Source organism: Pseudorasbora parva, chromosome 21 (genome assembly GCF_024679245.1).
Source record: "Pseudorasbora parva isolate DD20220531a chromosome 21, ASM2467924v1, whole genome shotgun sequence".
NCBI classification, from domain to species: domain Eukaryota; kingdom Metazoa; phylum Chordata; class Actinopteri; order Cypriniformes; family Gobionidae; genus Pseudorasbora; species Pseudorasbora parva.
Window position 1 is genome coordinate 37,320,863 of NC_090192.1, and position 25,426 is coordinate 37,346,288.

Consider the following 25,426-nt stretch of genomic DNA (forward strand, 5'->3'; position numbering starts at 1 on the left):
ATATATATTTATATACATATTTCATTTATGTAATGTAATGAACTTCTGAATGTCCTCACCACTGAGACTATCCAGGGCGTGAAAGCAAATAGTTTACAGTAGGGGCGAAGAATGTTTATACTTACGCAAGTTTTAGCTAAAGCACAGAGTTCACAGGTTTACTTTCGTTTCTCAGTTCAGATCTGGTTAGTCGAAACCCTTGGGGACTTTTAATAACACAAAGCATGATGAGACAAATAAAAGAGGAGGATCAATGATCTCAGTGGTGGATTGTCCTTCTTGCTGAGCGGCATTCTTTTTTCCGAGAAACATATATACATACCAACATTAAATGCAGTTCTTCATCTGGCAGTAGATTCAGAAGAAAGAGTTCACTTAGATCAATGAGATACTTGCTGTCAGACACTAAGAAAATTACTTTATTTTCCTGAAGGAGACTGAATTTACGGCTTTATCATTTGCACTTTTCTTGACTTTAGGTCTATGCTGACCGTTGGCAGACCTTTCTTGACCAGCTCCTGTTTTAACTGAAACAAAAGACAGATCAATCTTTCCTATGTTGTCTATTAGCACTGTATTTTGTGTAAATAGTAATGTTTGTGACGTACTTGCTGTAAAACAATCTCAATGTTTCCATTCTGTGTTAGGTCTAAAAACGAGGAAATTTGCATTCTAAGTCCAACGATGTTGTCTAAAGGGAAACACACAAACATACAATATACACACGGTTTGAGTGTCTACATATGGTACATGTATGATTCGTAAAACTTTTTTTTTCTGGGAATGACATAACACAATTTATAATGATGAATAAACTGATAGTAATGGTTACTTTTGTTTGAAGTTGTTCCACCGTCCACCCTGAAGGCCCATCGACCGGGAACATTGATATTACTGGAGTTTTTGAGGTTTGAGATGAAGCTCCCGTTGTTTGATCCATTAATCATAAAATAGTTAGTGGAGTTTACTGTGTCATAACCAGCCTGAAAATATGTAAAAACATTATAATCATGCAAATAGTTCATAAAGTATCTTGCAAATGTACTTGAACCACTTCATTTTGTTAATTTGCAGACTTTTGTTATACTTATGCTTATACTTACGCTTTACAATTGTTAGTTAATTAGTACAAATTTGTAAGATTTTGTCTAAACCGCAGCGACAGGTAGGTTTAGGGGAGGTCATTTGGGTAACTCATCATATATGTGCGATTTAGCGATTTAGCAAAAAACATAAGAATTGAATATGAGTGAGGTCGTACAAATTCATACAAATTAGCCATCTCGTAAAATATGTACGGATTGTCGTGAGATCGGGTTGGAATGACAGCTAACAGTTCACCAGCAGCCCAGAAGCTCGCTTATCAAACACGAATAAGTAACCATGCATGCAGCTGTCAACAGTGAGCGGGGCTTCGGTGACATCAACATTATACTAGGGATTTTCAACAAGAACAAAAACAATGCAAGAGTGGCTTATGGACAACTCTGCAAATGTCCTTGAGTGGCCTGGGCAGAGCCCAATCTTGAACAAACTATCACACTCTTTATTCCAGCCATGTAAACACGTTTTATTTCATGATACTTTTTATTACTATCTCTTCATCTTCAAAGAAGTAAATTATCTCATGTGAGAAGAGCCTCACAGTGACTCTCAACGTTGCACTTTCTGGTTTTTCACTTTCAGAGTTAAATTGCAAAGTTTGGATCAAACCCTGAGTTTTTACCAAGCGTTGCGAGCCCACTGAATCTAAACCAGGTTGGATTTGTATGGTTTTGTCAACTCTAAACTTACTTTGAAACTCAGAGTTTGGTCAACTAGTTTCATACAACAGGCCTCTGGAGACGAATGGCAGAAAATCAAATGCAGATGTTTTGCACCTCATACCCACAACGATTTGAGGCTGTAGAGGTGCTTCAATTACTGAGTACAAATACTGCTGTATTTATTTATTTATTTTCATTATGGTGTTTGGAGTATAGAGATGTGAAAAATTAAGTGGTACAAATACTTTCACAAGGCACTGCATGCACAGAACATTTACTGTAATAGAGTATTGAATAGTACAATTTTGTTCTTAACACAGATGTTTCTTTTACCTCCACTGGAAGTCCTGTTGCAGCAATGTCACCATAATTCATCAAAATAAATGAAAAATTACTGCCTGAAATTAAAACCACTTGAAACGATGTTTCCTGAAAAGATTGGAAAAACATATTCACTTTAAACTTAGCATTCACTGTTTAAGAGCATTACTGACTGACATCATCATTATTATTTCTGTTTTAATTCATTATACATTTTTCTGTCATTTTCATTTGTGTACTCGTGTGTTCAATATAGCATCTTACTGTGCTGGTCAAGTTGTAGTAAGCAACTTTATCCCACGTTGCAACAAAGACCCAAGAGGCTTTGAAGGCCAGACTTGGAAAGTGATTGTTTATATCCTGAGTGGCTCGTGTGAGAACGCTTCCATTAGTGTACTGATGATATGAAATCACTCCTCTCAAACGGTTATCAAGGTCAGTCCAGAGACCAGCGATTATATCTTGACTTCTATTAGCAGGAAAAGAGTAGGGAACATACTGTGATGAAGCCTGGCTGAATGTGAGGTGTCCATTATTATTAACCTGAAACATGAGAAATATCATCAAAATCACAGCCACATGATCACAGAGGAGTTGATAAAGCATTCACCAATCAGAAAAAGATGGAACCAAAATCTCACATAAATCTGCTGGTATGTGCGGCCAAAGAACAGAAATGGACTCGACAGCTGAATAACTGAGGAGCTTCCATCATCATCAGCAGGGTTTCTTATGTCTCCTGCTGCTGAGCCGAATGGGTAGAATATTCCTGGTGCTGCAATGAACAAATAAAAATTCTGTTAAGTTCTCTTACTATCATAACATGTAGAAAACACGTTCAAACGACACAGCCAATATTAAGGAATACTTTACTTTTTCTGAATTTATTTTAAAGAACACAACAACAATTTAAAGCTAAGCAGCAATGGAAGGGCCCACACACCCGGTGGCCTCAGGAAAAACAAATATTTTGGCTCAGGTCAGAACTATTATCAAAAATATGACATTTTAAGGCAGATTGGACATTGTATGCCTGTGTTACAAAAACTTCCTGTTTCGTGGCGTAAATCACATACAATAGTTTAGTACTTCATGGCATATTTACATGTGTTTCTGGGAGCTAATTACTGTGTAAAACATGTGATTTCCTGTTGCAGCAGGTGGCGCTATGACAGGCTAGGAATCTTAGCAAGCATGTGAAGTTTGGGGCAGATTGTATGCCTGACTTACAACAGCTTCCTTTTTCATGATGAAACAGATTTGTCAGGTCGCCACAGATACAGGGGTACGGGGCTCGCCCCAGGGGCGAAAAAGTAGCGAACACGTCCCATCGACGTAACATGACGAAAACTTTGACCACTCGTAGCTCCGAGCGAGGATTTCAAAAACACTCGTCTCTAATACGAAATTTGAAGGGGCTGATAGGATCTCTCAGCACACACATCTCAAAGGGGTGTAAGTTGTACCCCTGGGGTGCTAGAGCTCCCCAAAAATCGAAAAAAAGGCCCATTGACTTAACATGGGGAGGGTCGTCCCATGAAACGCATGCAACGCATGCGTTTCTCATTCAATGGTAAATCCCATAGGGATTTTGTATTGAGCATATCTCTGTTTCACAGACTCACAGACACAAGGGGGTGGGCCCAATCTACTCAGACAACCAATCACTATCTCAGGATCATGATGATGTTATTAAGCCACGCCCTAGCAACCGTTTAGAGCTCCCTAACAACCGATCCCATTGACTTCCATTGAAAAAGATCAAAGTTATATCTCTGGATAGGAGTGTCATAGAAACATGAGGGTGGGTTTGATTGACTCAGGGCATCAACGGCCAATCACAAATCACCTTCAACACCTCCTAGCCACTCCCTAGCAACCATTATCAAGCACCCTAACAACCCAAATCCAAAGTGTATATCTTCACATCTGAACATCATAGAGACACGGGGGTTGGTTTATATCATTCATACTGGCAGGGGGATTTTGGGGAATCATTATGGGATGGTGCCAAGCCACTCCATAGCAACCAAACAGAGTACCTTAGCAACTGTTCAGATCTCTGCATCAGAAAATCATAGAGACACGGGGGTTGGTTTATATCATTCCTACTAGCAAGGTGATTTTGGGGTAGCATTATGGGATGCTGCCAAGCCACTCCATAGCAACCAAACAGAGTACCCTAGCAACTGTTCAGATCTCTGCATCCGAAAATCATAGAGACATGGGGGTTGGTTTATATAATTAGTACTGGCAAGGTGATTTTGGGGTATCATTATGGGATGTTGCCACTCCATAGCAACTACCCAGAATACCCTAGCAACCACATAGCAACGTCATAGCAACCACCCAGAACACCATAGCAACTGCCTAGCAACACCCTAGCAACGCCCTAGCAACCACCCAGAATACCCTAGCAACCACATAGCAACGTCATAGCAACCACCCAGAACACCATAGCAACTGCCTAGCAACACCCTAGCAACGCCCTAGCAACCACCCAGAACACCCTAGCAACCACCTAGCAACGCCCTAGCAACCGCCCAGAACACCATAGCAACCGCCTAGCAACCACCTAGCAACGCCCTAGCAACCACCCAGAACACCCTAGCAACCGCCTAGCAACCACCAAAAACACCCTAGCAACCACCTAGCAACATGCTAATCATGCTAGCAACATGCTAATCATGTTAGCATCATGCTAGCAACATGCTAATCATGTTAGCATCATGCTAGCAACATGCTAATCATATTGCTAGCATCATGCTAATCATGTTAGCATCATGCTAACAACATGCTAATCATGTTAGCGTCATGCTAGCAACATGCTAATCATGTTAGCATCATGCTAACATCATGCTAATCATGTTAGCATCATGCTAGCAACATGCTAATCATGTTAGCATCATGCTAACATCATGCTAATCATGTTAGCATTATGCTAATAACTTGCTAATCATGCTGCTAACAACATGCTAATAATGTTAGCTTCATGCTAGCATCATGCTAATCATGTTAGCATCATGCTAGCAACATGCTAATCATGTTAGCATCGTGCTAACCACATGCTAATCATGTTAGCATTATGCTAATAACTTGCTTATCCTATGCTAACAACATGCTATTCATGTTAGCATCATGCTAACATCATGTTGCTTGGCTTTTTTGCATCACAAATGCCACAGGGCCCCGAGTTTTGCCACGGCAAGCACCACTCACAATTTCTTCAGGAATTGTACTTTCTAGTTCTTCTTATTATTATTCCACACAAAATTTCGCCGCGCTACTCCTCCCACAGATTTTGTCAAAGACCCAACAAAGCAATTGACAAAAGGTGCGTCCTCATCGGGAATGGTGTTCAGTGAAAACTGAAGATCTTCACAATTTAACATCATAAGACCTTAAAGGGTTACTTCAAAGGGTTACTCCATTAGCATATTGCTTTGTATCAGTAGAAACCCTGGAGTGTATTCGAATGATTGTGCCCCCCCCTCATATCCCCCTGAGACGAGAGATTTATGTTTTTTATTTCTGGAAAAATTCCTCCTATGATGCAAATATCGCCAATTTGCACCATCGGACGAATTGTTGGCCAGAGGCTAAAGACTACAGCCAGCAGAGGGAGCCATTTCCGCATGTTTTTTACTCGCGTGTGGGGGATGGAGATCACACTCACAGCACTCAGCTCACAGCTGCAGCCTCAGGCATTCATGTTTAAACGGTGTGGCCAGCAAAGTAAAGTAAGGGCGTTTTCACACCTGAAAGTATCCACCAAGGTCTGAACCAAAGTTCTTGTTTGGACATTTGTTTTTTTTTGGTTTGCTTTCACATTGCAGTTATGTCAGCACATAACTGTACTCGCTATACTCGAGGCAAATTCACCAACTGAACGTCCTCGTTGTGCAGACATTTGATCGGCGCTGACAGGAAAGGAGGAGCTCCTAGAAGATAGGCTTTTTAGCCAAACAATGTTTAAAAAAATATATTTTTTTATAGTTATGTTTAAATATTATAATGTTATTTTTAAATTTCATCTAGGCTATATTGATTATGAAACGTGCACAAATGTGCAATATATGTCAAAGACATCGAGTCAGAAATAATTTTGACCACGTTATTAAGATTTGTTTTGTAGAAAGCTTTATATTTTTTATCTTAATTTTAATAAATGTTTCATAATTTGCCTGAATTTAATAAATAAGCTTAAATAAATAATATAGCAGACATCCCGTGACGGAGTGATCATTTGCGTTGCACATGAACTGGAGCGGTCTCATAAATAAACCGAAACTCAGCATACAGGCTACTTCTCACAGACATTAGAAATATATATATATATATATATATATATATATATATATATATATATATATATATATATATATATATATATATATATATATATATATATATATATATATGTATATATATATATATATATAGTCAAGCAGAGCACGCTGTTCACGCGAGCTGACATGACTACACAAGCGGTTCTGTTTAAAATGCTGCGCGCTCCATCACTGCATGTGCTGTGAGTTTAATCTGTGTTTTTTCACTAGTCCTACACCAGAACTTCCTGTAAATGGTCTGAAAGTCCTAACTATACAGAAAATGCTTTCACACACGAAACGAACCGAACCTTTGTTCTGTTTGGTCCGGACCAAGACTACCTCTTTTCGTCGGACCAAATTTCGTCTGTTTGGTCCAGACCATGGTCCGAGGGAGGTTTGGTTCGTACCAAACTGAAAAGTCTGAAAATCCAGACCAAACAAGGTAGGTGTGAAAGCACCCTAAGTCTTTCAACTTCTCAAACTAATTCCTATGAAAGTTAAGCTTTCAAAGGCATGAACTGAAAACGTGCCAGACTGAACATGCGCTGTGAATCTATGCCGCGGACGTGTTTACCTCAGTTCTCGTCACGAGCTCACCCATGACTGTCAATGTGATCTGACTCCTGCAGCGTTTTGGGCTGTGAGACTCCCTCAGCGGCTAAATCACATTCTATTGAACAGACACGTTCAGTTTTTAATTGGAGTGTCTGTTCTCTAACTGAACTGAATTTATGAAAATGAACACTTTTGACGCATGTGCAAAGTTTCATGAATTTCTGAGCATGTTTAGGCCCTCAAAAATGTGATTTATTTTGGAGAAGAATGATAGGCTGAGCAATTCCAGTAGGATCCTAACACCATTTGTGATAATTACAAGTGGCAGTGCCACCTGCAGGCACAATAGGGAAAAGCAGTATTACATAGGCATTTAAAACAATTTCTGTTAGCTGATGTTTACATTTCACTGATTTATGGAGCTCCTGTTTGAATCTGGCTAGCGGGAAGACGATGATGCCCTCTGGTGGTGGACTAATGTGGATGTGACAGTAAAATATTTAACCACTAATTCATTTCTCTGTATGGTCTTGCAAATGATTTTGAAGAAACAAAGTGTGCCAGGTAAGTGTCTTTAAATATAAATATAAAAAAATAAAACAAAAATAGGTAACAATTTAGAATAATTAAGAACTAACTATGACAAATGACAAAGAATTACAAATAAATTGCTATCACAAAATGAACGTGTCTGAGATGTGAGATATTTTTGTTTACTCTCAACATCACTACAGGAACTACTCGTGATCTGGACCATTATTTTAAAGGGAAAACGTTTTTTTTTTTTACATTAAAATTATGGTCAAATCACTAGTACTCTCAGACACACAATAATGTTAATTATTATTTGTCACTTAGTTAATAGTCATTAATGACGCTATTCTCATTCAGTAATTATGAATTACTTAATAGGGAAGTATAACCTAAATGTTATGTTATTTATAATTAGTTAAGCTTGTTCCATATTAGTTAATAGTAGTAGCTGAAGTGTTAATGTAGTACTACTCATTAGTCCTGCTGCCTGCGTTTCTTCCTGCATAGTTATCTTATTAAAGCTCAGACAACATATCATTAAATGTTTATCACTGGGAATGGGAAGCTTTTAAATTTGGGTTGGCCAAATCCAGTCGGAAATGTCCCAGAGTAATTTAGTTTAAATAAATGCCAAAGTGATCCATACTGGCACCTTAGTAAATATAAGCAAATTGACAGAAGGGTGCTTTACCTTCTGTAACTCGCAGGGGATGATTGTCACAGGGCCCGATTCATAGGCCCTTTCTGATGTGAACGTAATTCAAAATGGTGCATTCACGTCAGAAATGTCCTAGGAATTATCTGTCCAAATCGTGCAATTGCATTGTCTTTACTCTAAAGATATGTTTATGTTTTATTTGATTCAAATGAACTTTTCTGTCTTGTCATTGGTCAGACGTTTCCCACTTATATACTATATTAAAGTGGGAAACTTTTGGTTTGTGTGTGTGTGTGTGTGTGTGTGTGTGTGTAGTTGCACATAATGGTCTGAACAGGGAGTAGTTTTTCTTTTGCATCTGCAAATTTGAAACACTTTTTATCTGCAGTCTTTGTCTAAAAACACAAACACACTACTGAATTATCGATTTTCATGATACATCCTCTGTTTCTGTCAAAACTTCCACAGTCATTATGGCATAGCTTATACTTTACCTGCCACAGATGTGTTTGGAGTTACAGTCGCATTATTGATGGCTATGTTCCAAGCATCTGGAAAACATTTAAAGTATATTAATACTTAAACAGATGTACAAAAGTCACAATAATTAATTTACCTCCACAGTATGCCAAAAACAGACAGGTGATCTAACAAACACAAAGATGTAATACATTACTCAAACACATGGGTGAAAGCAAAATATCCTTACCTGCACAGTATTTGCACAGTTGATAACAACATGGTGCATCCGTGCCATGTACTACTTACTGTACAAGATGACAAAACGTGATGTTCTCAGACTCATAATTGTGCATTACAATGGCAACACTATCAAAGCCAAAATGGATCTGTAGTGGTCAGGTGGTACAGCATTCAAGTTGTACAAGCCGCCCCTTTTAGAAAATTCCCAGTATATATATATACACACACACACATATATATTTTAGGGATGTCCAGAGCTAATCTCAAAGATTGATATTGGCGATGAAAAAGCCCTATCCTCTATTCAGAAAGTCTCCAAAATAACAATCAGCCTACATAACTTCTTTAGAAGGGCTGGCATAAACCCACCAAACAGAACCTTCTGTGGGAAAACAAACACCTCACCAGCAGTCCAACTCCAACTCTGTGTCTGATGAAGATTTGTCATAATCTCAAAACTGCAGTAATTCTGATGTGAAAATATTATTCATTTAAATGTGGGTAACTACCTGTAAGTGCCTTTGCTGTCGTTGTTGTCGTTGTTGTAATTCCTATGAAAGAAAAAAAGCACAAAAAAAGGACATTCTTTGTTATGTAATATTGTAGTATTTATTATAAATATGTAATTTTTTATGTAATATTGTATTTTTTATTACAAATGATTTATCTAGCCACATCATATTTTTTGAATCCATATGCATAAACTTTAATCGAAGTAACTCTTCTCTGATGGCGTGTTTACTGGCTAAAGTGCGGGCGGCCCTCACATGCGACCTACCCGTCCCACTCGACCTGTCCCTCACAACCCGTCCCATACGACCCGTCCCACTCGACCCGTCCCACTCGACCCGTCCCACTTGACCCGTCCCTTACGACCCGTCCCATATGACCCGTCCCTCACGACCCGTCCCACTCGACCCGTCACTCATGACCCGTCACTCACGACCCGTCCCACTCGACCCGTCCCACACGACCCGTCCCACACGACCCGTCCCACACGACCCGTCCCACTCGGCCCGTCCCTCGCGGCCCGTCCCCACGCGGCCCGTCCCTCACGACCCGTCCCTCATAAACCGTCCCTCACGACCCGTCCCTCACGACCCATCCCTCACGACCCGTCCCTCACGACCCGTCCTTCACGACCCGTCCCTCACGACCCGTCCCTCATAAACCGTCCCTCACGACCCGTCCCTCACGACCCATCCCTCACGACCCGTCCCTCACGACCCGTCCTTCACGACCCGTCCCTCACGACCCATCCCTCACGACCCGTCCCACACGACCCGTCCCTCACGACCCGTCCCTCACGACCCGTCCCTCATAAACCGTCCCTCACGACCCGTCCTTCACGACCAGTCCCTCACGACCCATCCCTCACGACCCGTCCCTCACGACCCATCCCTCACGACCCGTCCCTCACGACCCGTCCCTCACGACCCGTCCCTCACGACCCATCCTTCACTACCCGTCCCTCACGACCCATCCCTCACGACCCGTCCCACACGACCCGTCCCTCACGACCCGTCCTTCACTACCCGTCCCTCACGACCCATCCCTCACGACCCGTCCCTCACGACCCGTCCCACACGACCCGTCCCTCACGACCCGTCCTTCACTACCCGTCCCACACGACCCGTCCCTCACGACCCGTCCCTCACGACCCATCCCTCAGATGAGATCTCAGCTGAGGCAGGGCATTTTAAAGTATTTTGAAGACACTTTGAATTTCTGTAAATAGCCAATAGTTTTTCAGCATGCACTGATCCATAATTTTCTATTTTTGCTATAGCTAGTCTACGGTGCCCCGCACATGACATGCAGTGGAAAAACTAGTAGGCTAAATCCTGCGAACAATTTACTATTTTGTTCCCTCGATTTAGAAATCATGCGCATATTTTACTATTTTGTTCCTTTGATTTATAAATAGTGCGCACGTTTAACTAATTTGTTCCCTCGATTTACTAAATCGTGCGCACAATTTATAAATCGAGAGAACAAATTAGTATAACATGCGCACAATTTATAAATCAAAGGAACGAAATAGTAAATCGTGCGCACTATTTACCTTTTTTTTTTCTTGCATGTCATGTAAGGGGCTCCGTACTAGTCAGGGGCAGGTGATATTAGAGAGAGGGACATTTCATTCTTGAGTTCCTTTGATATAACAACAAAAGATAAAAAAAAATAAAAAAATAATAAATAAATTAATAAATAAACAAATAAATTAATGAATTAATAATAATAATAATAATAATAATAATAATAATAATAATAATAACAATTATCATATATATATATGATCAGTTATATATCAGTTTCTTCTCAAAATTGTTCAGTTCACACTACAGATCTGGTTCTAATTCAACATTCCGTAATTACCTGCAGATGTTGTTAATGGCAATGCTATGTTATTGGAAGGTGTTGTTGTTGTTGCAGGTGTTGTTGTTGTTGTTGTTGCAGGTGTTGTTGTTGTTGTTGTTGCAGGTGTTGTCACTGCAGATGTTGTGGTAGATGTTGTTGTCACTGCAGATGTCGGTGCAGATGTTGTTGTCACTGCAGATGTCGGTGCAGATGTTGTTGTCACTGCAGATGTCGGTGCAGATGTTGTTGTCACTGCAGATGTCGGTGCAGATGTTGTTGTCTGTGCAGATGTTGTTGTCGGTGCAGATGTCGGTGCAGATGTCTGTGCAGATGTTGTTGTCACTGCAGATGTTGTTGTCGGTGCAGATGTTGTTGAAGGTGTTGTTGTCGGTGCAGATGCTGTTGAAGGTGTTGTTGTCGGTGCAGATGTTGTTGAAGGTGTTGTTGTCGGTGCAGATGTTGTTGAAGGTGTTGTTGTCGGTGCAGATGTTGTTGAAGGTGTTGTTGTCGGTGCAGATGTTGTTGAAGGTGTTGTTGTCGGTGCAGATGTTGTTGAAGGTGTTGTTGTCGGTGCAGATGTTGTTGAAGGTGTAGTTGTCGGTGCAGATGTTGTTGTTTCAGATGTTGTTGTTGAAGGTGTTGTTGTCACTGCAGATGCTGTTGAAGGTGTTGTTGTCGGTGCAGATGTTGTTGAAGGTGTTGTTGTCGGTGCAGATGTTGTTGAAGGTGTTGTTGTCGGTGCAGATGTTGTTGTCGGTGCAGATGTTGCGGCAGATGTTGTTGTTGCAGATGTTGTTGCAAATGTTGTTGTCGGTGCAGATGTTGCTGTTTCAGATGTTGTTGCAGATGTTGTTGTTGGTGCAGATGTTGCGGCAGATGTTGTTATTTCAGATGTTGTTGCAGATGTTGTTGTCACTGCAGATGTTGTTGAAGGTGTTGTTGTCGGTGCAGATGCTGTTGAAGGTGTTGTTGTCGGTGTAGATGTTGTGGTTGTTGCAGATGTTGTTGTCGGTGCAGATGTTGCGGCAGATGTTGTTGTTTCAGATGTTGTTGCAGATGTTGTTGTCACTGCAGATGTTGTTGAAGGTGTTGTTGTCGGTGCAGATGCTGTTGAAGGTGTTGTTGTCGGTGCAGATGCTGTTGAAGGTGTTGTTGTCGGTGCAGATGTTGTTGAAGGTGTTGTTGTCACTGCAGATGTTGTTGAAGGTGTTGTTGTCGGTGCAGATGCTGTTGAAGGTGTTGTTGTCGGTGCAGATGTTGTGGCAGATGTTGTTGTTTCAGATGTTGTTGCAGATGTTGTTGTCACTGCAGATGTTGTTGAAGGTGTTGTTGTCGGTGCAGATGCTGTTGAAGGTGTTGTTGTCGGTGCAGATGTTGTGGTTGTTGCAGATGTTGTTGCAGATGTTGTTGTTGGTGCAGATGTTGCGGCAGATGTTGTTGTTTCAGATGTTGTTGTCACTGCAGATGTTGTTGAAGGTGTTGTTGTCGGTGCAGATGCTGTTGAAGATGTTGTTGTCGGTGCAGATGCTGTTGAAGGTGTTGTTGTCGGTGCAGATGTTGTTGAAGGTGTTGTTGTCACTGCAGATGTTGTTGAAGGTGTTGTTGTCGGTGCAGATGCTGTTGAAGGTGTTGTTGTCGGTGCAGATGTTGTGGTTGTTGCAGATGTTGCGGCAGATGTTGTTGTTTCAGATGTTGTTGCAGATGTTGTTGTCGGTGCAGATGTTGTGGCAGATGTTGTTGTTTCAGATGTTGTTGCAGATGTTGTTGTCACTGCAGATGTTGTTGAAGGTGTTGTTGTCGGTGCAGATGCTGTTGAAGGTGTTGTTGTCGGTGCAGATGCTGTTGAAGGTGTTGTTGTCGGTGCAGATGTTGTTGAAGGTGTTGTTGTCACTGCAGATGTTGTTGAAGGTGTTGTTGTCGGTGCAGATGCTGTTGAAGGTGTTGTTGTCGGTGCAGATGTTGTGGTTGTTGCAGATGTTGCGGCAGATGTTGTTGTTTCAGATGTTGTTGCAGATGTTGTTGTCGGTGCAGATGTTGTGGCAGATGTTGTTGTTTCAGATGTTGTTGCAGATGTTGTTGTCACTGCAGATGTTGTTGAAGGTGTTGTTGTCGGTGCAGATGCTGTTGAAGGTGTTGTTGTCGGTGCAGATGCTGTTGAAGGTGTTGTTGTCGGTGCAGATGTTGTTGAAGGTGTTGTTGTCACTGCAGATGTTGTTGCAGATGTTGTTGTCGGTGCAGATGTTGTGGCAGATGTTGTTGTTTCAGATGTTGTTGCAGATGTTGTTGTCACTGCAGATGTTGTTGAAGGTGTTGTTGTCGGTGCAGATGCTGTTGAAGGTGTTGTTGTCGGTGCAGATGTTGTGGTTGTTGCAGATGTTGTTGCAGATGTTGTTGTTGGTGCAGATGTTGCGGCAGATGTTGTTGTTTCAGATGTTGTTGCAGATGTTGTTGTCACTGCAGATGTTGTTGAAGGTGTTGTTGTCGGTGCAGATGCTGTTGAAGGTGTTGTTGTCGGTGCAGATGCTGTTGAAGGTGTTGTTGTCGGTGCAGATGTTGTTGAAGGTGTTGTTGTCACTGCAGATGTTGTTGAAGGTGTTGTTGTCGGTGCAGATGCTGTTGAAGGTGTTGTTGTCGGTGCAGATGTTGTGGTTGTTGCAGATGTTGCGGCAGATGTTGTTGTTTCAGATGTTGTTGCAGATGTTGTTGTCGGTGCAGATGTTGTGGCAGATGTTGTTGCTTCAGATGTTGTTGCAGATGTTGTTGTCACTGCAGATGTTGTTGAAGGTGTTGTTGTCGGTGCAGATGTTGTGGTTGTTGCAGATGTTGCAGATGTTGTTGTCGGTGCAGATGTTGCGGCAGATGTTGTTGTTTCAGATGTTGTTGTTTCAGATGTTGTTGCAGATGTTGTTGTCACTGCAGATGTTGTTTCAGCTGTTGTTTGTGCCCTGGCTTTTAAAGAGGGTGAGAGTTGATTAGTAAATAATAATAAAAATAAAAAAAAAAAAATAAAAAAAAAAAAAAAAAATATATATATATATATATATATATATATATATATATATATATATATATATATATATATATATATATATATATATATATATATATATTTATTTTTATTTTTTATTTTTATTTTATTTTTTTAATATATATTTTTTTAATTGTCCTTGCCACATTAAGACTGAAAATCAAACAGGAAAAAACCTTACTCAGTGACAGCCAGAAGACTGATATGAACACCAGCAGAAGCTGTGAAACCAGAGACAATCTCATGATGATCTCATGAAGTCAGAGATTAAACCAGAATTCCTTCTTCTGTAATCAGAAAGCATTATTTGAGGATCATGCATTATTATAAATACATTTAAACCAGTTTCAGTCTGGAATACCTCTTACTAAAAACCCTTAGAAAACATTAGTCAAACATTTAATCAAATCTGAGTCATTTAAAAACATTTAAAACAGCTAATTTTCAAAACCAAATTATTATTAATTATCAACCATTGTCCTACTATGCATTTTACACTATGCATACTTTTATGTATATTTCTTATATTAACAGCACCTTATTGCTTTTAGACAATATTAGTGAATTTGTTTTAAATTCATGACAAAAACATTTCTACAGTTACTTTAAAATATGTAATAAACAGCATAAACAGCTTAATTAGTTCACAAAGAACTTACAGTCATGTACAGTATAATCTCAATATGATTAAAAATACAAATATTTATATATAAGTAACTTGTCATGCCTTCAAAACACTTTAATAATACCCTTTAATACCCATTGTAACAGCAAATGTGACTGTTTGGTAAAACTACGTTTTACAAATATTAGATTTTATTTGAAAGAAATTAAAAATAAATAAATAATAATAATAATAATTTTTCAGCATTTTTTTTTTAATTAAATTGATCAAAAGCGACAGTAAAGACATTTATAATGATGATAATGTATATGTCAAATAAAAATCCTGGTTTTCAAAAACAAATCTATAAACATTGATAATTTAAATGTTACTTAAGCAGCAAATCATCATATCAGAATGATTTCTGAAGGATCATGTGACAGAAGAAGACTAAGGAGAGTCTAGCATCGAAAATAAGAGTAATGGCGATGAATTCAGCTTTGATCGCAGAAATAAATAACATTTGACAATATATTAAAATAGAAATAGATAGATAATAGAAAATATTAATTATTAAATTACATCTACAGTACAGCCCAAAAGTTTGGACACATTACTATTTGTAATGTTTTTGAAAGAAGTTTCTTCTGCTCATCAAGCCTGCATTTATTTGATCAAAAATAAAGAGAAAAATTAATATTGTGATATATTATTACAATTTAAAATAATTGGTTTTCAATTTATTATACTTTAAATTGTCATTTATTTCTGTGATCAAAGCTGAATTTTTAGGATTGTTCCTCCAGTCTGCAGTGATCATGATCCTTCAGAAATCATTCAGATATGAGGATTCATTTTCAAAGTTGGAAACAGTTCTGCTGCTTAATATTTTTTTTCATAACCTGTGATACTTTTTTATAATACTTTAATGAATAAAAAGTAAAAAAAAATAAAAACAAAAAAAAAAGAAGCAAATGTTTTAAAAATAGAAATCTTTTGTAACAAAAATATACACTACTGGTCAGTAATTTGGGGTCAGTCATCTTTTTATTTATTTATAAATCAATAATTTTATTCAGCAAGGATGTGTTAAATTGATAAAACAATGATAGTAAAGGAGATTTAGATTATTTGAAAATATGTTTTTATTTTGAATAAATGCAGTTCTTTTGCACCTTTTATTCATCAAATATGTTAAGCAGCAGAACTGTTTCCAACACATGATTTCTGAAGGATCATGATCACTGCAGACTGGAGAAACGATCCTGAAAGTCAGCTTTGCATCACAGAAATAAATGACAATTAAAAGTATAATAAAATAAAAAGCAAATATTTTAAATTGTAATATAATCACAAAATATTTTTTTTAAATTTTTGACCAAATAAATGCAGGCTTGATGAGCAGAAGAAACTTCTTTCAAAAACATTACAAATAGTAATGTGTTCAAACTTTTTTTAAATTTATTTTATCATCTGCCTTTTATAAATTTTTTTTAAAAAAAAATATATATAGAGAGAGAGAGAGAGAGAGAGAGAGAGAGAGAGAGAGAGAGAGAGAGAGAGAGAGAGAGAGAGAGAGAGAGAGATTTTTTTCAATCCATTGCACAAGTAATCATGAATAGTCTAATGATAATATAGTTTATAGAGCTTAACATTAAAGAGAAAAGTTAAAGTATTACCTCAAACTGTTTCTTCTGCTGCTTTTGTCCCTGATGTGGATTAGCAGGAAGTTTCGCAGCTTTTAAATGAGTCTCGGACCTGTTTAAGAGGAAATATCTTCTGGAATGAAAAAAAGAATGCTGTTATTGACATCTTTAGATTATAAGGTAGGGTTTCAGAGTTTATCAGGAAAGAGTGACTAAATGCATTTTTCCTAACCTCAAATATTTGTAACCGGTAACCAGCACAACAACAAAAGGTTACCGAAGTCAGAGCAGTTTACAGACTTTTTATTTATTTTTACAGTGTAAAGCTTTACAAAACCATTACAGCTTTCTTTCATCCGGAACATCCTTACAAAAACGACGCAAAAGCACCATAAAAGTATCATAAAAATTATCTATACATATTGTGCCCTATATTTTAATTATGCATTCAAGTTTCCATGATCCGAAAATTAGGTTGTCTAAGTCTTGAAGTCCAATATCCAGTCTAAATTTAAACTATTCATATCTTCAGTATACACACATTTAATTATTTGTATGTATGTTAAAAACTTGGTCAGGTGGAACCGGGGATTGAATCACCAACCTTCTGGTTTGTAGACAACCTACATGAACCACTGAGCCACTTCCGCACTAATCCTTTCGTCATTCCAAACCCGTAACACCTTCATTCATCTTCTGGTCACAAATGAAGATATTTTTGACGCAGGCTCAGAAAGGTAGTAAAGACATCATTAATATAGTCCATGTGACTCCAGTGGGTCAAACTTAAAGGGGTACTTCAGCGCTGGAAAGATGAATCTGTATTTAAACTGGGTCATTAATGTAGTAGAAATGTGAAAATATTTTTGAATTGGTGTTTTCTAGACTGAGAAAAGACAAAGAAAATGTATTTTTGTCTCATGGGGATGAAAGACTACAATTCCCAGAATGCTTTGCTGCCATACGAGGCCATTCCCAAAGCCCGCACTACTGGATTACGATGCAAAGAACGATGCAGCTATTCATAGTAATGAACAAGGAACCATAGCTGAAACCACAAAAATGCACAGAATGAAGACAAACCAAACATTTAGTGTTGGGGAGTATCTGATTACAGTGACGCTACTAACTTAACATTGTTCAGTAAATTAACAGTATCTCAGTTGATTTTAAAACACCGTCATTTTTCCAGCATGGGGTGAGCAGGACACAACCTAACGCGGGGTTAGTTGTAACACACATTGTTTAAAACGTTCCACACATGCCAGCATAACGAAACTTAGCGTGTTCAATAGTTGTCATATCAACACTATAGTGGGTACGGAAAGAATTCAGACTGCCTCGAATTTTTCACTCTTTGTTATATTGCAGCCGTTTGCTCATTCCTCATTTTCTCATTAATGTACAAACAAGCACCCCATATTGACAGAAAAACACAGAATTGTTGAAATTTTTGCAGATTTATTAATAAAGAAAAACTGAAATATCACATGGTCCTAAGTATTCAGACCCTTTGCTGTGACACTCGTATCATATATTTAAGGTGCTGTCCATTTCTTCACTGAAAAAAAAATTCAGGCCTCAATTGAAAATTTTCTAGTGACTGATTACATCTAAATTTTTCAGTTGGCCAAATTGATTTTCTGTGAATTACATAGCATCAATACAAGGAAATTCAATTTGGCCAACTGAAAAATTTAGATGTGATCAGTCAGTAAAAACGTTTCATTTGGAGACCTTGATTTTCTTTTCTTTTTTTACAGAGTTCGGATCATCCTTGAGATGGTTCTACACCTTCATTTGAGTCCAGCTGTGTTTGATTATACTGACTGGACTTGATTAGGAAAGCCACACACCTGTCTATATAAGACCTTACAGCACATGGCAGAGCAAATGAGAATCATGAGGTCAAAGGAACTGCCTGAAGAGCTCAGAGACAGAATTGTGGCAAGGCACTGATCTGGCCAAGGTTACAAAAATGTCTGCTGCACTTAAAGGGTTAGTTCCCCCAAAAATGAAATTGATGTCATTAACGCCTCACCCTAATGTCGTTCCACACCCGTAAGACCTCCGTTCATCTTCAGACACAGTTTAAGATATTCTATATTTTAGTCCCAGAGCATAATGCAGTCAATGCCCACTTTACTGTTCATGTCCAGAAAGCTAATAAAAACATCATCAAAGTAGTCCATATGAGACATCAGTTGGTTGATTAGAGTCTCTTGAAGCATCGAAAATACATTTTGGTCCAAAAATATCAAAAACTACGACTTTATTCAGCATTGTCTTCTCCTCCATGTGCCTCCAAAAAGAATCAAACGGTTAATAAATCAGTGAATCGATCAGTGATTCGGGTCTCCAATGTCACATGATTTCAGCAGTTTGGCGCTTCAGCCTCCATGATCCTTAAATGGAAGACATTTGGGACAACCAGAACCCTTCCTAGAGCTGGCTGTCCGGCCAAACTGAGCTATTGGGGAAGAAGAGCCTTGGTGAGAGAGGTAAAGAAGAACCTAAAGATCACTGTGGCTGAGCTCCAGAGATGCAGTCGGGAGATGGGAGAAAGTTGTAGAAAGTCAACAATCGCTGCAGCCCTCCACCAGTCGGGGCTTTATGGCAGAGTGGCCCGATGGAAGCCTCTCCTCAGTGCAAGACACATGAAAGTTTGCTAAAAAAAACACCTGAAGGACTCCAGGATGGTGAGAAATAAGATTCTCTGGTCTGATGAGACCAAGACCAAACCTGTATGAATTTATTTTTTCTGTTGAACACAAAATAAGTTATTTTGAAGAATGTCAGTAACCAGACATTAAATAGCCCCCGTTGACCATAGTGTTTTTCCCCACACTATAGAAGTCAATGGGGTACATCCACTGTCTGGTTATCCGTATTATTCGAAACATCTTTTGTGTTCATCAGAAGAAAGACATTTTACAGACAGAAAGCAGCAACAGGATCATGCATTGAAATATGACATTTAATTTTAAAATACGTTTATTAACGGATTATATGTTTACATTGCATCCAATATCTATATTTACAGTTCATGGATTCAAAACTTTACATTGCTCTACTGATAACAGTTTATGATACACCGTGATGGGGCAAAAACAGCAGACATTAAAGAAATAATTCACCTAAAGGGGAATGGTAAAGGAGACACTTTAAATAACCACTGCTCGTGCTTTTCAGTAAAGTTAGCCTTTAAAGTATTAAAAAGATGCAAAAAAAATAAATGTATGATGTTAGTCGCAGCAAGACAGAATACATGTGTGTGAATGAGAGAGAACCTAGTGGAATAATGAGGTTACAGGGAGAAGAGGTAAAGAAGGTGCAGGATTTTAAGTACTTAGGGTCAACAGTCCAGACCACTGAGGAGTGTGGAAAAGAGGTGAAGAAGTGTGTGCAGGCAGGTTGGAATGGGTGGAGAAAAGTGTCAGGTCTGTTGTGTGATAAAAGTGTACCAGCAAGAATGAAAGGAAAGGTGTACAGGACAGTAGTGAGACCAGCGATGTTGTATGGTTTGGAGACAGTAGCTCTGAGGGAAAGACAGGAGGAAGAGCTCGAGGTAGCAGAGCTGAAGATGTTAAGTTTCTCTTTGGGAGTGACGAGGATGGCTAGGATCAGGAATGAGTACATCAGAGGGACAGCGCATGTGAGATGTTTTGGAGGCAAAGTTAGAGAGGCCAGGTTGAGATGGTTTGGACATGTTCAGAGGAGGGAGAGTGAATACATCAGTAAAAGGATGCTGAGGTTAGAGCTGCCAGGCAGGAGGTCAAGAGGAAAACCAAAGAGGAGTTTTATGGATGTAGTGAAGGAGGGCATGAAGGTAGTCGGTCTGAGAGAAGAGGATACAGAGGATAGGACTAGATGGAGGCAGATGATTCGCTGTGGCGACCCCTGAAGGGAACAGCCGAAAGAAGAAGTTAGTCATACAACTCATTCACTTTTTTTTAATCTTCAAAAATCATACAACAGCTTTGTGTGAGGAAAAGCAAGACAGAAATGTATGTTATTATTTATTGAAAGATTTCCTCTCTAGAGCCCGGATCATTGAACTGAACCTGGATCGGATCAGTCTGATTTGTGAATGAAACATTCAGACGAGATCTGTGAAATACATTACTGATTCATTGAAAAAAATCCCATAATAACGCAAAGAAGTCTAGTGCTTCCTTAAAAGGTTACTTCAGTGATTAACATATGGCTTTGTATCAGTAGAAACCCTGGAGTATATTCAAATGATTGTGCTTCCCCCCTCATATCCCCCTGAGACGAGAGATTTATGCATTTTATTTCTGGAAAAGTTCCTCCTATGACGCAAATTGACGATATTTGCGTCATCTTTGGAATGTTTGGCCAAAGGCTAAAGACTACAGCCAGCAGAGGGAGCCATTTCCTCATATTTTCAACCCGCAAATGGGGGATGGAGATCACACTCACAGCTCAGCTCGAATCTTCAGGGATTCATTTAAACGGACCTATGCTGAGAGCAATGCAAGTGTTTTAACTTCTCAAATTAATTTCTATAAAAGTTAATTTTCCAAATGCATGAACTGAAAACACGCCAGACTGAACTGGCGTTGTGAATGTATGCCGCGAATGTGGTCGCGATTACCTCAGCTCTCATCACGAGAGCTCATTCAGCTCATTTATGACGTTAAATGTAATCTGACTCCTGCAGCTAGTGCTGTGAGACTCACGTGGTGACTCACTCATTATATTGAACACAGACACATTCAGTTTTTAATCTTCTATAACTCAGTCACAGTGATCCAATAGCGGTGGGTTTGGGAATGGCCTCACAGGGCAGCAAAGCATTCTGGGAATTGTTGTCTTTCATCCCCATGAGACAAACATACATTTTCTGTCTTTTCTCAGTTTAGAGGGCACCAAATTCTAAAATAATTTTACATTTCTACTACATTAATGACCTAGTTAAAATACAGATTCATCTTTCCAGCGCTGAAGTACCCCTTCAAAGCAGATAGTTTAAGTGCTTTAAGTGAGTCTTTCTAAATTCTTCATAAATTAAGATTCTTTACTGTCTTCATATGATCATTGAGATATTTGCTGTCAGACACTAAGAAAACCGGATTGTTTTATTTCTTTTTCTGAAGGAGACTGAATTTATTAGTTTATCTTCTGCACTTTTCTTAACTTCAGCTCTATGCTGCTTGGCAGACCGTTCTTGACCAGCTCCTGTTTTATCTGAAACAAAAGATAGACAGACAGATCAATCTTTCCATGAATCATCTATTAGCACTGTATTTTGTATAAATATTCATAGTAAGCATGACGTACTTGCTGTAAAACAATCGCAACGTTTCCATTCTGTGTTAGGTCTAAAAATGAGGAAAGTCTCACTCGAAGTCCAATGACGTTGTCTACAGGGAAACACAAACGTCTAAAATACTCATATGTGTTGACATTAATAATACACATAATAATAATAAACAACAATAATAATAATAATAATGTGTTATATGAAATTCATCAAAACAAAAATATATATTATTTTTTTATAAAAAGAAAATACTTCTTACTTTTATACACGTTTCTACTGTCCACCCTGAAGGCCCATCGACCGGGAACATTGACATTACTGGAGTTTTTGAGGTTTGAGATGAGGCTCCCGTTGTTTGATCCATTAATCATAAAGTAGTCAGTGGAGTTTACTGTGTCATAACCAGCCTGAAAGTATGTAAAAACATTAATCATACAGATAGTGTATATATACAGTACATATGCTGTTATACAGTAGTGAGCAGTACTTAACACAGATGTTTCTTTTACCTCCACTGGAAGTCCTGTTTCAGCAATGTCAGCATAATTCATCAGAATAAACGAAAAATTACTGCCTGATATTAAAACCACTTGAAACGTTGTGTTCTGAAAAGAGTGGGGGGGGGGGACAATCACTTTAAATGTATCATTCATTGTTCATCTTTTTTATTACATTTTTGTATTATTGAATATTATTTTTATGAGCATTACTGAGTGACCTCATTGTTATTTTTACTGTTTTAAAGGTGCCCTAGAATGAGTTGAAACAATATGTTAAATTGTTCCCTGATATCTACATAGAGGGTATGTGGCTTATTTAAGGGCAAAAACTGTCCAGATACAGTTTTACAGGCCCATTTACAACCCTATAAATTGTCCCTAGGATGGTCTAATGCTCTGCTCTGCTCTGCTCTAAGCCATATGCTTGGCTTATTTCAGCAGCTGACACAAGTTCAGTTGTTCAGCGTTCAGTTCAAGTTCAGTTCGCTATCCTTTCATGACGCTTGTTTATCTGCAGAACTCCCAATGATTCGGCTGCAGTTCCACCTGACAATGATCATGTGCTGACATATGCAAATGTTGGGGGCATACATATTAAATGATCCCAGCGATTGCGTCACAGTTGGTGTTACGTTGAGAATCACTTATTTTTCTGTGGTGTTTTTCATGCACGAGATTTACAAGGAGAAGGAAATGATGTTTGAGACTCACAGTATGTGATGTTCATGTACTGAACTCTTATTATTTCACAATAGCGCCATTTCCGCCAAAATTACCCGGAATAATTTGTACTTTTTTACCCCCAGACCTGCTGCTGTCTGCATTTCCATTACGGTCTAAAGTACTGTGAAGATGAGATTAGAGGGTGCAGCCAGGCATCTGTGTCATTATTCCAACATTATCTTCATTACTTCTTACGAAATAAAAAGCTTACCCCTCAGAAAAATGAACTTTCCTCTCATCAACATTATAGCCTGGTCTGAGCGCGGCGCACGCTGTCACGTCATGTAAGGACACACACTCAAAAGGAATCAGGTCAGGTCGTTTACGTGGTGAAATTAATAAAGAGTATGGAAGAGATTCAAGCTGGGCTGCTTTTGCTGGTTATGTATTGGTTGACTAAAGAAGTAATTTACAAAACGGCGGAAAAGAGCACTAGCGTATTCTGAAAGCTTGTAAAGCTAGATTTAAAATGACAATGCATGTTATTATCAGCTATTAAGGACATTGACCGTGAGATGGCTGAGACGAACACATGAGCTTAACCAGTCAGTATTTTCAGCTCCCAAGTCCTGCCCTCGAAAGTTCCAAAGTACTACCTTGTGAGCAGGGGCATTTGGAGGGGTAAATATTTACACGGAACTTCAATATGACCCTGTTTCCTGCGGTCGAAACACACCGAGTACCACCCCAAAGTTCCTAGTTCCTGGGGAAAGCTCCTGCGGTAGAAATGCGGCTTATGGCAATGTTAATTCAATTTTTTATTCTAGGGCACCTTTAATTTATTATAATTTTCTCTGTCACTGTTTTTGTGAACTAAATGTGTTCAATAAAGATTCTGAAATTGCATTGAACTGAATTATTGATAAAGGGAAAACCGCCATATTTCAGAAGTATATCAAACATACTGTGTTTGTGATGGGAGAGTAAGCGACTTTATCCCACGTTGCGACAAAGACCCAAGAAGCGTTGAAGGTCAGATTTGAGAAGTGATTGTTTATATCCTGAGTGGCTCGTGTGAGAACGCTTCCACTAGTGTACTGATGATATGAAACCACTCCTCTCACACGGTTATCAAGGTCAGTCCAGAGACCAGCGATTATATCTTGACTTCTCTTAGCAGGAAAAGAGTAGGGAACATACTGTGATGAAGCCTGGCTGAATGTGAGGTGTCCATTATTATTAACCTGAAACATGAGAAATATCATCAAAATCACAGCCACATGATCACAGAGCTCTCTCAATACACTTCTGAGCTGTAAAAACCAAACTCTGGTCAGGCCAATCACATCGTGTATAGAGTTGGTGGGCGGGGCTTAACATAATGACGGCCGAGTTGCGCTTGCGTAGTAAACACAGAAGCTGGAGAACGGCGGTCTTTCAAATAGGCTTTGACCGTGACTCTGGAAGACTTGGAGTTAAGCTTTTCTCTGAGAAAAGAACAAAGAATGGCACTGAAGTCATTCTTAAAAAGAGAAGATGTGTTCAGAGTTTTGCCAACCGGATACGGTGAAAGTTTAATCTGTGAACTCTGCTTCACCTTCGTTGCTCTGGTTGGTTGTAGCGCTATCCTATCACGTGCAGAGCGAGTTTGAAAGACAACCGTTTATCCGCCCCTCAGATTGAGCCGTCAATGGTGAGTTTCCAGACCAAACATCTTGATGTGGGTCTGGCTTGTCAGGCTATCACAAAGGTGTTTAAGACCACATTCTGCTAAAGTGGACAGAAAAGGATCCAAGTCCTCTTTTAGGTCTCTTGGTCCACTTAAAGGAGTCTAAGTTTGGTTCTTTTAAAGAGGACCCAAGTGTGAAAACCAGTTGAATCAAGATGGAATCAAATTCTTACATAAATCTGCTGGTATGTGCGGCCAAAGAACAGAAATGGACTCGACAGCTGAATAACTGAGGAGCTTCCATCATCAACAGCAGCGTTTCTTATGTCTCCTGCTGCTGAGCCGAATGGGTAGAATATTCCTGATGCCAAGAAAAAAAAATATTTTGCTTACATGTCTCATACCTGATGTTTACATTTCGAGGAACTAGTTTAAATTTTAATTTGTGTATGTGCTTCTTCCCCATCATTTTTACAAGCATACTAGCATATAGATGAGCTCAAAGCTAGAAGACATGAATTAAATGCTACACACAAAAAGAAATATTAATTTGCATGTTGTTTTAAATATATAAACTAATCATACAAACACATTACATGAGTTTATGCAAAATGTATCAAAACAAAATATTTTTTTCTATTACTTTTTTTTCTATTTTAGTCCCATCTTTTTGTCAACAATATTGTATGTTGATATATCATTTAATGACATCTGTGACATCTCTTCTCGTCTAAACAATAGGAAAAAAGTGCCACACTTTATTAAAAAGTGCTATCAGGTCTATTTCTCATACTTTGACTA

General features: G+C 38.9%; 3 protein-coding genes across 3 annotated transcripts in view; all 3 read right to left on the bottom strand.

Annotated features, from left to right (window-relative positions):
• LOC137055351 (sushi, nidogen and EGF-like domain-containing protein 1) overlaps positions 1-25,426 on the bottom strand; it is a 27,706-nt gene continuing 2,280 nt past the window's right edge. Inside the window, exons 2-7 of the mRNA XM_067429078.1 lie at positions 2,729-2,862; positions 2,352-2,630; positions 2,100-2,195; positions 833-983; positions 609-691; positions 1-527 (exon numbers count right to left, since the gene is read on the bottom strand). Of these exons, the coding sequence (XP_067285179.1) occupies positions 444-527; positions 609-691; positions 833-983; positions 2,100-2,195; positions 2,352-2,630; positions 2,729-2,862 (827 nt within the window). The 3' untranslated portion in view covers positions 1-443. The remainder of the gene's footprint in view (positions 528-608; positions 692-832; positions 984-2,099; positions 2,196-2,351; positions 2,631-2,728; positions 2,863-25,426) is intronic.
• Positions 11,276-15,680, bottom strand: LOC137056495 (mucin-22-like). Its single transcript, XM_067430618.1, has 4 exons — positions 15,644-15,680; positions 12,145-13,889; positions 11,878-12,053; positions 11,276-11,627 (listed from the first exon to the last, which is right to left on the bottom strand). The coding sequence occupies exons 1-4, from the start codon at positions 15,678-15,680 to the stop codon at positions 11,276-11,278; spliced, it is 2,310 nt and encodes a 769-aa protein (XP_067286719.1).
• LOC137056499 (sushi, nidogen and EGF-like domain-containing protein 1) overlaps positions 21,640-25,426 on the bottom strand; it is a 5,708-nt gene continuing 1,921 nt past the window's right edge. Inside the window, exons 3-8 of the mRNA XM_067430619.1 lie at positions 24,859-24,986; positions 23,922-24,200; positions 22,303-22,398; positions 22,053-22,200; positions 21,811-21,893; positions 21,640-21,717 (exon numbers count right to left, since the gene is read on the bottom strand). Coding sequence (XP_067286720.1) covers positions 21,640-21,717; positions 21,811-21,893; positions 22,053-22,200; positions 22,303-22,398; positions 23,922-24,200; positions 24,859-24,986 — 812 coding nt within the window. The remainder of the gene's footprint in view (positions 21,718-21,810; positions 21,894-22,052; positions 22,201-22,302; positions 22,399-23,921; positions 24,201-24,858; positions 24,987-25,426) is intronic.